Source organism: Acanthochromis polyacanthus, chromosome 6 (assembly GCF_021347895.1).
Source record: "Acanthochromis polyacanthus isolate Apoly-LR-REF ecotype Palm Island chromosome 6, KAUST_Apoly_ChrSc, whole genome shotgun sequence".
Taxonomy (NCBI): domain Eukaryota; kingdom Metazoa; phylum Chordata; class Actinopteri; family Pomacentridae; genus Acanthochromis; species Acanthochromis polyacanthus.
In genome coordinates, this window is record NC_067118.1 from 14,111,385 (window position 1) to 14,123,934 (window position 12,550).

Below are 12,550 nucleotides of genomic sequence, written 5' to 3' on the forward strand. Positions count from 1 at the left end.
CCACGTCCAGGGAGGTTGGCTACTGTCCCGTGGGTCTTGAACTTCTGAATAATATGAGCCACTGTTGTCACAGGAACTTCAAGCTGTTTAGAGATGGTCTTATAGCCTTTACCTTTAAGATGTTTGTCTATAATTTTTTTCGGATGTCCTGGGACAATTCTCTCCTTCGCTTTCTGTTGTCCATGTTCAGTGTGGTACACACCTTTTCACCAAACAGCAGGGTGACTACTTGTCTCCCTTTAAATAGGCAGACTGACTGATTATGAGTTTGGAAACACCTGTGATGTCAATTAAATGACACACCTGAGTTAATCATGTCACTCTGGTCAAATAGTTTTCAATCTTTTATAGAGGTACCATCATTTTTGTCCAGCCCTATTTCATTAGTTTGTTTTTTTAAATAATTATGTTAATCAACAATTCAAAAGTAATGGCTGTTTTTGATTATTTAATTTTCAATAAATTTTTATTTATTGTTACTTTTGTGAGTTTCAAGTGATTTCAGTGAGAATTGTGGGTTTTTCCTTCTTTAACTGAGGGGTACCAACAATTTTGTCCACGTGTGTAATTAAAGTGAAAATGGTCAAGGGACGTGTAACCAAATATTAGCATTGCTGTATGTATATTTTTGACTCAGCAGATTTGGTCACTTTTTCTGTTAACCCATAATAAAGTCATAAAAGAACCAAACTTCATGAATGTTTTTTGTGACAAAGAAGTATCTGTTGCAATCACGCTATCAGATAAAAATCAGAGTTGTAGAAATAACTGGAAACTCAAGAGCCATGACATTATTTTCTTTACAAGCGTATGTAAACTTTGGACCTTGACTGTATGTGTGTTACTATTTCTTCTTCTCCCCAGTCCTTCTTGATCATGAAATGTGTGCTGTTTCTTTTTTACCCTAAAGCTTATATTTTGTCATATTTTGAATTGCTGAAGTGTACAGTAAAGTGGTTGAAAAAAGAATGAATAAGGGAAGGTTTCCACATGCTGATGATCTTTTACTAAAAATATTCCACATACTGGCAAATACTTCAGATGTGGTTGTTGAGAAAGGCTACTGTGTTGTTTGAGAGTGACAAATCCTAAAATTTGGCTATCTCAGGATCTGATTTTTTTTTGTCTTGGATTATTCTTTTCTTTCTCTGTGTCTTCTAAGTCCTCACCATTGCAGTGTGGAAGTAACATTCTAAATCACTGAAGTACCCCTTTACTGTTCTTTCATTATAGGTTTGTTACATGCTGAATTGAAGTTTTAGTTCATATCTACATTTGACCATGGTAAACTTCAAGTGCTCAAGAACATTTTTTTTCTTTTACTGAAATACAAGTATATAAGCACCTCTGAATAACTTATTTAATGAGCCATTCGCAGTTTCACTGTACTGGCCATGTGTACTTAGACTTGCATGGCTTAATCTTTGAGACAAGCATATGCTACTGTCAGTATCAACCAGATAGCCCAGATGGGACGTTTGTAACTGGACTTCTGATTATTAAACATCCTGCAAGTATAATGATTTGTTTAAGAAATAGTTCCAAGTTATTTGACAGTTCTGTCATTTGCTACTATTACTACCTTTTGAATATATATATATATATATATATATATATATATATATACACTTATAAATTATATATACTTGTACGTATTGTTTCTCCAGGGTTTTATTCACTCCACTTTCAGGCTCCCTTTTTGCACTGTTACACTTTACATACAGACGTACACAACCACACCAGAGATTTGTAAAAGATTTTACATGTGCAATCACAATAGTAGATACAACAGCATGGGTGACATTGTTAGAGCAGCAAACCTCCTTACACAGACTTCACTTTGAGCAAATCAGCAAACATTCATTTAGATGAAACTTTGTTCTTGTCTGGAAACAACCCACCAAAACAGCTATGGGAATGTGTGCATCCTGAACATCTGTTGTTTCAAACAGCTCCAATCAGCTGCAGAACTCAGCAGCTCACCTAAGACACTCCTCAGCAGTGCTGGATTATATATTTACCTTTCTGTGGAACATTTCTACGTTGATCTAATAGAGCTAGCTTTTTCCAGTTTGCTTGTAGTGTTGAACTGCCCACCAGCAGTCAGGCTCTTACGCAATCTTGTGCTGATCACTTCAACATATTTTCACTGTTAACACTACTCAGTGTGGGAAGATGGTTCAAACATGGAAACAAATTCAACAGGGTCTGTGTGTATGAGCTGGTCGTGAAATTCCCCACAGAGCAATCCATCAATGGAGCCCAAAGACAGTCACAGTGATTTATTATTATTATTTTCATTCATTTTTTTTTTGAAGGGAAGGGGAGTGCGTCTACATGTGACATCATAGGAAGCCTGAAACCTGAAACCCTCATTTTCAGCAGCCCTCCCTCCTCACTGCCTGTTCCCACATTTGCTACCCTCTCCCCAACCTCTCCCTGAGACACTGTGTACTTCTCTGCTGGGCTCCAAAAACAGGCCAGCATTATCATCTTCCAAGCCCAAACTACACCTCTGATCTCAGGAGTTCAGTTCACAAGTTCCCCTCTGCTTCAGTCAGCTAGGCCTTCTTCTAGAGGTAAGTCTTTCCTTTCTTCTGGTTGAGTTGAAACTACTCTGCTGCCACGTGGTTTGGCTGCTTAGGAAGGTGTGCTCAGGAAGAGTGGAGGAGCATAGAAGAGACTCATAGCTCTGAGGATTTGAAAGGTGTATCAGACCTATTAAAGTTGTTCTATGCACAAGTTGTGCAGTTATGTTCTAGATATTAATTAGTTTTGACAGTTCTTGACAGTTTTTGGTGGCGTTTTTTCCATAAACATTTTGAAAGTAATTTTCTTTATTAGAAAGGAAGTTAAACATGATTCTTTTTTAGATTAGAATATAAAATCAGTCTATTTTCTTATTTATTAAACAATTTACAGCCATGGCCATAAGTTTGGACACAAGTACCATGACGCTTGTGAATCTTAGAAAATACCACAAAATTGTCACTTACAATATAAATACCAGTCATAGCCATCAACCAAAATGAAATATATTTCATTTTCTAAGATTCACAAGCGTCATGGTACTTGTGTCCAAACTTATGGCCATGGCTGTATTTCTAATTCTAACTTCAGGATGAAAACTTTGCCAATAATGTCCCTTTTGCTTCTTTTCTTTTTGTTTAAATCGCTCAGCTCAGAAAAGCATGAGAAGTTCAGGCAAGCTAAAAATCAATGATGCCTCGCCTGCTATATGTACCACCACCACCACCACCACCACCACAGACAGTACAGTGGGATGACAAGCCTATAGATGTGTGAAAATTAGCTCTGGAGGCAAGGGACGCCAAACCCTTTCAGCATTCCAGCTTTTCTAAACTACATACAGTTACTACACTAAACCAAAGACCCAAACAAGGTTACATGTACAAGTATGGAAAGAAGTGCACTGCATAGGAGAGTCCACTGCATAATGTAATACAAAGATTAGAAACTGGAAGGCTGCCAATAGCCATGTGATAAGTGCAGACATGACACACTGTAGAATATTGAGCACAATCAACATCCATACAAAACTGAATTCAAGGACTTTCAATGACTTTTTTAGCTGATAATCCTAATTCCAGGACCACCTGATTTGTGGCAGTATTTCAGGACTTTTCCATGACTTTCCAGGATCACTTTTTTCCAGGACTTTCCAGAATTTTCAAGGACTGTGGGAACCCTGACTAACTGGTTTCCAAGCTGGTTGAACTGGACATTTACTACAAATACTATTTATTGCAAGTTTAAATAAACGTAATATATGGTTTGTCCTGGATTTTGTAACATAAATGGTACTTAGATATTAGATCAGCAGCTCGTTGAAAGGACACTACAACACGGTTGGCCCGATACACATGTTTCTGTTTACACTTGTAAAGACCTTTTTGACCAAAAAGCATTGGCAAGAAACTCTTGACTCTAATTGGTGCATGGGATGGGTGGGTGTCTCTGCATCACAAGAAGACCAATAGTGTCAGGTGCAACAGTCAAAGGAAACTGTTTGACTTTTATTCCTCTCCCTTTACTGATAGTTTTCCTAGTATTCACAATGGACATTTACAATACAGGATTATGGCTATGTAGTTAAACATATTCACATAAAAGAACAGAATTAAATTTAGAAGTGTATAACTAACTTTCTGTCACATAAAAATCAAATAACCAGAGTATAGAAAGGTATATGAGTACTAATTACAACAATCTTAAATGTATGATGCCATAATAAATGTATTAACCTACCTTGAAAAATGTGGACAACATATATAGCTTCAACAGCACCAATGAGTGTTTCTAAACAACATGAAATTGTATCTCTTTGTATGGAATGTATTTACAAATAGAATCCACGTGACTACTACTGTACAAAATGTCAATGTCTGAGGAACCAGCTCAGTCATGTTTGAGCAGAGAGGTCATTTTCATCTGTTATCGCTTTATGTCATTACTGTGGCCTACAGGGAAGAGATAACCAGAACTAAAGCAGTGTAGACTTGGCTTCGCTCCAGCTTCACATCTGAGCCACGTTGCCTTTCACCGGGTTCCAGGAAATATTTTGGCCTGCCAATACAAAACCAATAGATTCTGATATATCACTGTTCTGCCGAGTTTCAGCTCAGCAAGTCAATTGTTTCATTTTTATTTTGCAACAAGGAATATACAGGAATATAAACTACTCTAAATAACACTTTTAGTTGTCGTAGTATCTCTGATGTCCATGAAGTGCAGATATCAGGCCAACGCTTGCTCCATTTCTCTGGCATTTCTGCAATACCCTTAACAAAAGGATTGTTTCTTGGGACTACATCAACAGGCGTAATCACTCTTCTAATTTTACGGTCCATCTTCGACATTGTACACTCAACAGCATTTAAGCCATAACTGTCAACAGTATTAAACCAAATTTACCTCTCCACAAATGATCAAATCAATATTCATCCATTAATTAATTAAATGCCTCAGATGGTAAGTCTGTTGTCAAGCTTCCTCCCCAAAAATTGAAACATCCCCATGTATATGTACACAGATGTGCTTTAGTGACCTCAAACTAAAAAATTCTCTGAATCAGGTTGTAAAAGAAAACACCATGAGCCTATATGTGAAAACAGGCTAAATATGTGTCACCAGTACCAGAAATACATGGATGTGTCCACACAGTTTGCAGATAAAATCACACTCGCCTTGATGATGTTGGACACAGGAGCCACACATGCTGTCATCCACAAGCCTCAGTTTGTGTAGAACGCAGTCAGCTGTCCTCTCATCGGTTCTTTGGAGGATCGAAATTCAGTCGCATTCCATCGTCTCAGTCTCCTCCGCAATTCTCACACATCATAGATGAACAGAAAAAGCTGAAAACAAACAAAGGTTTAATGTTATATATTCACCTTAAATCCTCATAGACAATGCAATGAGAATGCACTGAGATTTGCACATATGATCTACCAACTTTTAGGGCATCTCAATTTTTCCCAACAATGTCTTCCCTTAAGAGTCTCTGTAAAGACAACTACTGAACAGATTTCTTATTCCTCGTGGATTCTAAATTAACCACTCAATTTTTTCACTGAATACATTGTGAATTTTAAGAATCAAAGGAGTATGTATGTTAATCTATTGTTAGTTGAATAACTTCCTACTGTTTTCTCTCTCAAGGAGAAAGAGAGAAGAAAAGGGAGGGGAGCTTCCTCACTACTCCTCTCACACACAGAAAAGTTTATCGACACGGCTCCTTTTAAACTTAGCTACCACTTCCAGTTTGTGCTGGACTTCACAGAGAGAACATCTAACCTCAGCTACCTCTAAGAGTCAAATCAACCCCATGCAAAAAGCACAAAGTCAAAAATCACACATAGACGCCAGAGTAATAGTTAAAGTACAGAATGTAAAATTTGTCCTCTGACAGCTAAACCCTTCTTCTCCTTCACTTTAAATGAGACTTCATGCTATTCATTCAAAGTCCCATCTAATGCTGTCACACACACATGCAGAAATAAAAACAGAAAGACAGAGAGAAACTGCACACCAACCAATCAACCAATCAACCTGCTAATCCCCTATGTAAAATCAGAATCCATTTTCCCAGTTCTAACACACTCTATCAGGAACTTTTCTTCCTCTGTCACTGTTTATTGTCCTAAATGTTTATTCATGCTTATACACACAGAATGTTCTCACTGGTCTTTCCACTCCTCAGACTCAGCAAAAGCTCAGATACATTCATCAGATGTATAAGCATCCACTATAAGGCTCAAATAATCAGTTCACAATAGTCCCTTCACAAGGCTCAAAAGGTCTTAGCAAATTCATAAACATCCCTCTGCAGAAGGGATCATAGGTATTTAAGACTAAGGAGCCAAAAATCTCCTTATATATTATTAAATCTCCTATAACCAATCACAGGCTATATGCATATTTAATAAGACATCTCACACACTACAGCCTGCTAGCCACAGCAGTAGCACCACTCAGCACACACAGAGAACCCGACAGACAGGATGTTTAACAGAAAAAACCACCAACCCTTAATCCTCAATGTTAAAGTCGACTCAGTCAGGAATATCCCCCTATATTATGTATGCGTCATCTATTTATGCATTATCTGTTTATTTATTATCATTAAACCTCTCATTTTGGCCAAAGTTCTCTCACACACCACAGAGACCACAAAAATCTCTCTTTCTCTCTCTCTCTCTCGCTCTCTCTCTCTCTCTCTCACTCACACACACACACACACACACACACACACACACACACACACACACACACACACACACATACTGTGTTTTTCTATCATTGTGGGGACATACCATTGACTCCCATTCATATCTAACCCCTAACCCTTACCCTAACCCTAACCTTAAACCAGACCAAAACAATGCCTAATCCTAAAGAAACGTTTTTGCACTTTTACTTTTCTTTTTCAGTAACAACAACATGGCCAAGAAAACACTGTTTAAACTTGTGGGGACCAAAACTTGAGGTTCCCACAAGTGACATTGTTTTCGGTTTTCCTACAGTTGTGGGGACATTTGGTCCCCACAAGTATAGCCAGCACCTGACCCCACACACACACACACACACACACACACACACACACACACACACACACACACACACACACACACACACACACACACACACACACACACACACACACATTATTCTGCTGCCCTCCTGCTCTGTCAGCTCAGTCCCTCTTCCACCTGCCAAATCCTGGACTTTCAGTAAGCCACCTTTCCCCATTGATTTAGTTTAGTTTTATGTTCTGTTTTACCTCGGCCTTCGGGTCCGCCCTTTGTTTAGTTCAGTTTAGTTCTCCTCTCCGTTATTCCCCTCCTGCTTCCTTTATTAAGAGTTTTCTGTTTATATATTTTTAATTTAATTAAATCATTATTAATTCACCCATCTGTCTGTGTCTGCTGCTTAGGTTCACACCTCTGGTAGCGTGACAAGTACGTTGTGTGTGTGTGTGTGTGTGTGTGTGTGTGTGTATGTATGTATGTATGTGTGTGTGTGTGTGTGTGTGTGTGTGTGTGTGTGTGTGTGTGTGTGTGTGTTATCAATATGAAACTAGGTTTGAATTCCATTGTCTTTTTGCTAGGTTTTTGGTCTTTAGCAACTCCTGAGAAAAAGCATCTGTTTCTTTGACAGCTGAGTAAGTATTAACCAGCTGACACAGCATTGTGTTGATGTTTTTTCTTTTTCAGATTTACTTTGCGATACGTTTTCAGTCATTTGCCAGTTTCCATCCATATGAAGAAGTCAGGATACTGAACCTGTCATAAGTATGGAACTGCAGAAGCTATCAAATGGTAATCACCATGACATTGGAGTGCCCGTGGAGGAAGGGTATGTTTCCTGTGTGTCCTGTTTGTTGACAAAATACAAATTCATAGTAACTGAAGTATGTTCTTATATTCAAAGTGGAAAATGAGTAGCGCTAGGCTTTTTTTTAAATGTTTGTGACACTGCAGGGCCCCATCAGAGGAAGAAAGGTTCCTGCAGCACAAGGACAAAGGTTTAAAAAGACCACAGTTCACAGATGTGAGTGAGAGAAAGAGGGCTGCTGGTCTGTGACAGTAAATATTTCAGAATTTAAATATGTGTTTTGTTGTTGTTGTTGTTGCTGTTTTTCATAAATTAACCCTCAAGTCCACTAGTGGTTTTTAAAAGCCAATGATCTTTTTTTTAAAAAATCACCAAAACCACAACATTTCTGGAAGCTAATTCTGAATGTGTGCAGTTCTGCTGGGAAAATTAACCAAATCTAAAATTATTTTTATTCAAGATGATTCATCAAAATTTTACTTTCACACCAGATCCTGTAAAAAACAAACAAAAGAACGTGCTCCTTAGCACAGTTGAGAAGCTATAACTGTTTTAGCTGTAGCAGTCACGTGACAAAATCTAAGGGACTGTTCAGCTGAACTGCAGGCTTTGCTGAAACAGAGTAGAGAGAAAATGTGCAAACAAATGAGAGCGACTGAGAGCAATATAAATCATAGTTAACCACAAAAATAAATACAGTGTGGCTCAGAAATGGTATGCATTGGAGCAAGTAGTCAACAAATTGTTGGAAGTTACATTCAGTTTGGTGAACTATCTTTCCAGGGTTGATGCGCAGAGAAAAAAAAAAGCCTAATTTGTAGAGGCAATTAAAAAGTAAATATCTTTAGCATATTTTTCTAGTCTTTTTAATATGTAGTTCAGTTGGGCATGCAGACTTGTATACAAACAGATCTCTGTCTGAACTAACTACATGAAATGTTGTTTATCTTTTACATTATTATATAGTTGATGCTCAAGTCTACCAGCAGTCATAGATATGCTACCATTCTGCTTTTTTTTGCTGTTGTTGTTGTTCATCACCAAAAGCAACATCTCTAAGAATAGTGTCCAATGTCCTACAAATTTCAAGTGTCAAGTCAACATTATTGTCATCCTAAACTATGAAAGGACAGAACACACATCATTCAGACGGAAGATGTACTATAAAAGAACCAGTTAACATTCATACACAGCTAGTATGTGTCAGAGGCCATCCTTTTTTGATAAATATAACACCAAAAGTCCAGGTTGTAACTCTGACACATCCTCAGTTCACCAGAATGGGTAAAAACAGCCCTGAGACAGGATGGGAACCATGTAGGAAAACTTCTGCTGCACTAGATGACAATTGTCTTTTGATAACAATAACTTATTATTGTTATTATTTTTTGATAATTACTAAATTATATATTAGTTTAACTCAATTATATTGAGTTTCACTTATCATTGGTATCAGCCATGTCAAGAATACAAATCAAATAATGCAGTATTTGTGAACCACTTTAACTTTCAAAGATCACACATACACACAGGGTAGTGATAATGAAACTGAAAAATGCTGTCTTGTGTGTCTTGTATGCATGAAATTATAATTTAGTTTCATGCACACAAGGCTATAATAGTAGTCTCAAAGCTAGTACCCTAAGCATTTTCAATAAGTAAATAAATTTTTAAGAGATATGGTCATATGGGATAATGAAAATTATTGCAATGTACTAGATGCAAAAGTAAAAATAACATTTCAATCTTATCTTTTACAGTTTGAGGGTAAAACCTCTTTTGGGATGTCAGTTTTCAACCTGAGCAATGCCATCATGGGCAGTGGCATCCTGGGACTGTCGTATGCCATGTCAAACACTGGCATTGTTCTTTTCCTGTGAGTACAAAAATATACACAAAGTTTGAATTGAATTAAATCCAATGCACGCACGTGACACACACACACACACGTTCTTTCCCTCAGTGGTTACCTGAACAACAGACATCCAACAGACAGTAAGCACACAGACACAGAAGAGACAAGTTAAATATTGCACAACAGTTGGCTACTACATATGCCAAATGTAGTGTGTATATACACTGCTCAAAAAAAATTAAAGGAACACTTTGAAAACACATCATATTTCAATGCGGGGGAAAAACTAACTGGGTATTTACATTGATATGGACTGGTTAATTTGTTAGGAATGAAAAGATGCCACATTGTTTGATGGAAATGAAAATTATCAACCCCCAGGAGGACTAAATTCAAGACATTCCAAAATCAAAGTGAAAAACTGATGTGGCACACTGGTCCATTTTCTGAAATTCGTTGGCAGCAACTCAAAACGGTACTCAGTAGTTTGCATGACCTCCATATGCTTGTATGCAGCCTGACAATATCGGGACAAGCTCCAAATGAGACGATGGATGGTGTCCTGGGGTATCTCCTCCCAGATCTGAACCAGGGCATCACTGAGCTCCTGGACAGTCTGAGGAGCAACCTGGTGGTGTTGGACAGAACAAAACATAATGTTCCAAAGGCGTTCTATTGGATTTAGGTCAGGTGAGTATTGGGGCCAGTCAATACGGTCAATTCCTTCATCCTCCAGGAAGTGCCTGCATCCTCTTGCCACATGAGGCCAGGCATTGTCATGAACCACAAGGAACCCAGGACCATTGCACCAGTGTAGGGTCTGACAATGGATCCAAGGATTTAATCCTGATACCTAATGGCAGTCAGAGTGCCGTTGTCTAGCCTGTAGAGGTCTGTGCGTCCCTCCATGGATATGCCTCCTCGGACTATCACTGACCCACCACCAAACCAGTCATGCTCAACCATGTTACAGGCAGCATAACATTCTCCATGGCTTCTCCAGACCTTTCCATGTCTGTCATGTGTGCTCACGATGAGCCTGCTCTTATGTGTGAAAAGCAAAGGGCACCATTGGCAGACCTGCCAATTCCTGTGTTCTATGGCAAATGCTAATCAAGCTCCACGGTGTCAGGCAGTGAGCACAGGACCCACTAGAGGATGTCAGGCCCTCAGACCACTCTCATTACATCTCTTTCTGATTGTTTGGTCAGAGATATTCACACCAGTGGCCTGCTAGAGGCCATTTTGTAGGGCTCTGGCAGTGCTCATCCTGGTCCTCCATGCACAAAGGAGCAGATAACTGTCCTGCTGATGGGTTGAGGACCTTCTGGAGCCCTGTCCAGCTCTCCTCGAGTAACTGCCTGTCTCCTGGAACCTCTTCCATGGTCTTGAGACTGTGCTGGGCAACACAGCAAACCTTCTGGTAATGGCACATATTGATGTGCCTTTGTGGAGGAGTTGGACTGCCTCTTCAACCTCTGTAGGGTCCAGGTATCGCCTCATGCTACCAGTAGTGACAGTGACCCTAGCCAAATGCAAAACTATTGAAAAACAGTCAGAAAACACAAGAAGGGAATAAAATGTCAGTGGCCTTCATGTGTAAAACCAATCCTGTTTTGAGGGGTGTCTCATTGTTACCCCTCTAGTGCACCTGCTGTTAATTTCATAAACACCAAAGCAGCTGAAGCTGACTAAAAACCCCCTCTTTTACTTACTTGACCAGATCAGTATCCCACATGTTTGACTGATTTGATGCAATACTTAGATTAAAAAGTGTTCCTTTAATTTTTTTGAGCAGTGTACATGTGTATGTGTGTGTGTGTGTGTGTGTGTGTGTGTCTGAGTGTATATATGAGTGTATATATGTATGTACTCAGAATATTGTTTTTATGGTGTAGCTTGCTGTATAAATTGGCAACTGTCTCTAAGATAGACTGACCCCTGGTGTATCTCTCCAAGAAATGCAAGCAATTGCTCCAGTTGCTGTTTGTTCTTTCTACACAATTTTTAAAAGCTCTAAGAAATGATTAGAATTATTATTCTCTCTATTATTCTCATTGACAAAACTTATACTAAACTTTGCTGAACCAGCAATGCAATGATGTCATTACAGCACTGTTGTAAGTATTATCTCTGCATTGCAGGTTCAAATTGGATTTAGGATTTATGCTGTATTACTTGAACTTTGTTAACTTGTGTTATTTGTGTTGGCATATTACTTATTACTGGTGTCAGCTGCTTGTGTTTCTGGTATTTTCTCATGCCTGGCAACTACAATCTGGGTGAGATTTACTCAGAATATTGATTTGGCACTTTTTCTGGGACAAAAAGAGTGACAGTAGGATTAAATCTGACTGTTTGTTTGTTTGTTTTGTTATTAGCAATGGTCCTTTCTACATTTGAATTTTTCCATCAGATCTTCAGAACTACACTTTTAATTAATTTGCAGCACATCAGGATTTGCATTGTCTACAGCCAAAACAGGACGAGGGGACAAGCCAAGGTCACTCTTTAAAAAAATTCTTTTGTAGCTCTCTGTCCCATATTGAGTATAATAAGCCATATAAACAAATAAACATTTGATATCTCAAAAATGTGTTTTGTACATTAGTAATTCATTTTACACATAATTTCACATTATTTTTGGCAATGAATTAATTTAAGCAACAGAAAATCTGAGGAGCCACTCAATAGGCAAAAGAGCCAGCTCTTTTTTAGTGAGCTGAGCTATAAGAACCGGCTCTATTAAATAGAAGTCCCACCACTAGCAAGAAAGAAAAGGGACATTGTCAATTCAATTCAATATATACTTTATTGTCCCACTTGGGGAAATTTATC

At 38.4% G+C, this 12,550-nt stretch overlaps 1 protein-coding gene across 2 annotated transcripts in view; it reads left to right on the forward strand.

The window, feature by feature from the left end:
* The first annotated feature begins 2,397 nt into the window (after positions 1-2,397).
* The window catches only part of LOC110971782 (sodium-coupled neutral amino acid transporter 3-like), a 62,336-nt gene continuing 52,183 nt past the window's right edge, over positions 2,398-12,550 (forward strand). The window contains exons 1-4 of one of the 2 annotated variants that reach the window (XM_051949385.1): positions 2,398-2,579; positions 7,737-7,878; positions 8,004-8,073; positions 9,618-9,733. In XM_051949385.1, the coding sequence (XP_051805345.1) occupies positions 7,817-7,878; positions 8,004-8,073; positions 9,618-9,733 (248 nt within the window). In that variant the 5' untranslated portion in view covers positions 2,398-2,579; positions 7,737-7,816. The remainder of the gene's footprint in view (positions 2,580-7,736; positions 7,879-8,003; positions 8,074-9,617; positions 9,734-12,550) is intronic. The other variant, XM_051949386.1, reaches the window with a different exon arrangement.